The 979-nt window shown below is 50.3% G+C and overlaps 2 protein-coding genes across 2 annotated transcripts; one reads left to right on the top strand and one right to left on the bottom strand.

Annotated features, from left to right (window-relative positions):
* Nucleotides 1-186: 186 nt before the first annotated feature.
* On the bottom strand, nucleotides 187-429 carry LACBIDRAFT_298715 (uncharacterized protein; the record flags this gene model as incomplete). Its single annotated transcript, XM_001881964.1, has 2 exons — nucleotides 187-276; nucleotides 334-429. The coding sequence occupies 2 exons, from the start codon at nucleotides 427-429 to the stop codon at nucleotides 187-189; spliced, it is 186 nt and encodes a 61-aa protein (XP_001881999.1).
* Nucleotides 430-518: 89 nt separating this feature from the next.
* On the top strand, nucleotides 519-765 carry LACBIDRAFT_298716 (uncharacterized protein; the record flags this gene model as incomplete). The annotated part of the gene is made up of 2 exons (XM_001881832.1): nucleotides 519-642; nucleotides 698-765. The coding sequence occupies 2 exons, from the start codon at nucleotides 519-521 to the stop codon at nucleotides 763-765; spliced, it is 192 nt and encodes a 63-aa protein (XP_001881867.1).
* Nucleotides 766-979: the final 214 nt, after the last annotated feature.

The following is a 979-nucleotide window of genomic DNA, read 5'->3' on the forward strand; positions in this document are numbered from 1 at the left end:
GACACGGACTTGCGTTGACGGCGGATAGGGTGCATTTGGTGACGTTGCAAATGCAGGGCAACGTTAACAGGCGTAAACGACTTTCAAACATGTAAGTCCTTGCATCAGAACTCAGAACGACGTAAAACTCACCTTGATCCGAAAGCTACGACCTGCGGCAACATCAACGACGCCACAGCGGCAACGTCAACGACATCCCAAGGGAGTTTGGCAGACGTCGATACGTCGTGTCGAGCCTTGGGAACGTGGATTGGAGGCGATAAGTTGTTGAGGCCGCTAAACGGGAAAGTAAGTCTATGAATGGTCGCATAATAACACAAACTTAGGACTTACCTTGCAGATCAACAAAAGAACGTTGTAGTTCAACAACGGACTTGCGTTGGAGACAGCTGGGGTGTAGTTGGTGGCGTGACGAAGGTTTGGGAACATTGGAAAGGTGGTAACAACCTTCAAACAAGTAAGTAATTGAATCGGAACTCAAAGCGTCGTAAAACTCACCTATTTCCCAAAGCTACAACATGCGGCAACGTGAAGAACATCCACAACGTCCCCAACGCGTTCGGCGGACGTCGATACATCGTGGCGAGCCTTGGAGAAGTGGAAGGGAGGCGGGGAGGGAAGGAAGTCGATCAAACGACGAAGGTACGTTGACCTCTTCGCCAAAGCTTCAAAATATGACGGTGCGTAGTCGTTCCAGCCTGCAACGTCGACCGCCAACGAGAAGCGAGTCTCGGGAGAACCATGTCGTGCCCCGATAGCGATTAGCGGACGTCGATACATTGCGTCAACGCAACGAGGGGCGGGGATGACTCTAAATAAAACAGGTAAGTTCTTCGTGTTTGGGGTGTTAAAAGATTGAACAAACCTTTTTCTCTTTGTCTTTTGCAGGTTCTCAACTAAAACCTATCCCATCCAACATCCGTACGCGACACCCGCACACAGAGGACATTTAGCGGACGACGATACGTTGTCTCGACGC

Source organism: Laccaria bicolor, genomic scaffold (genome assembly GCF_000143565.1).
Source record: "Laccaria bicolor S238N-H82 LACBIscaffold_14 genomic scaffold, whole genome shotgun sequence".
In the NCBI taxonomy this organism is placed as follows: Eukaryota; Fungi; Basidiomycota; class Agaricomycetes; order Agaricales; family Hydnangiaceae; genus Laccaria; species Laccaria bicolor.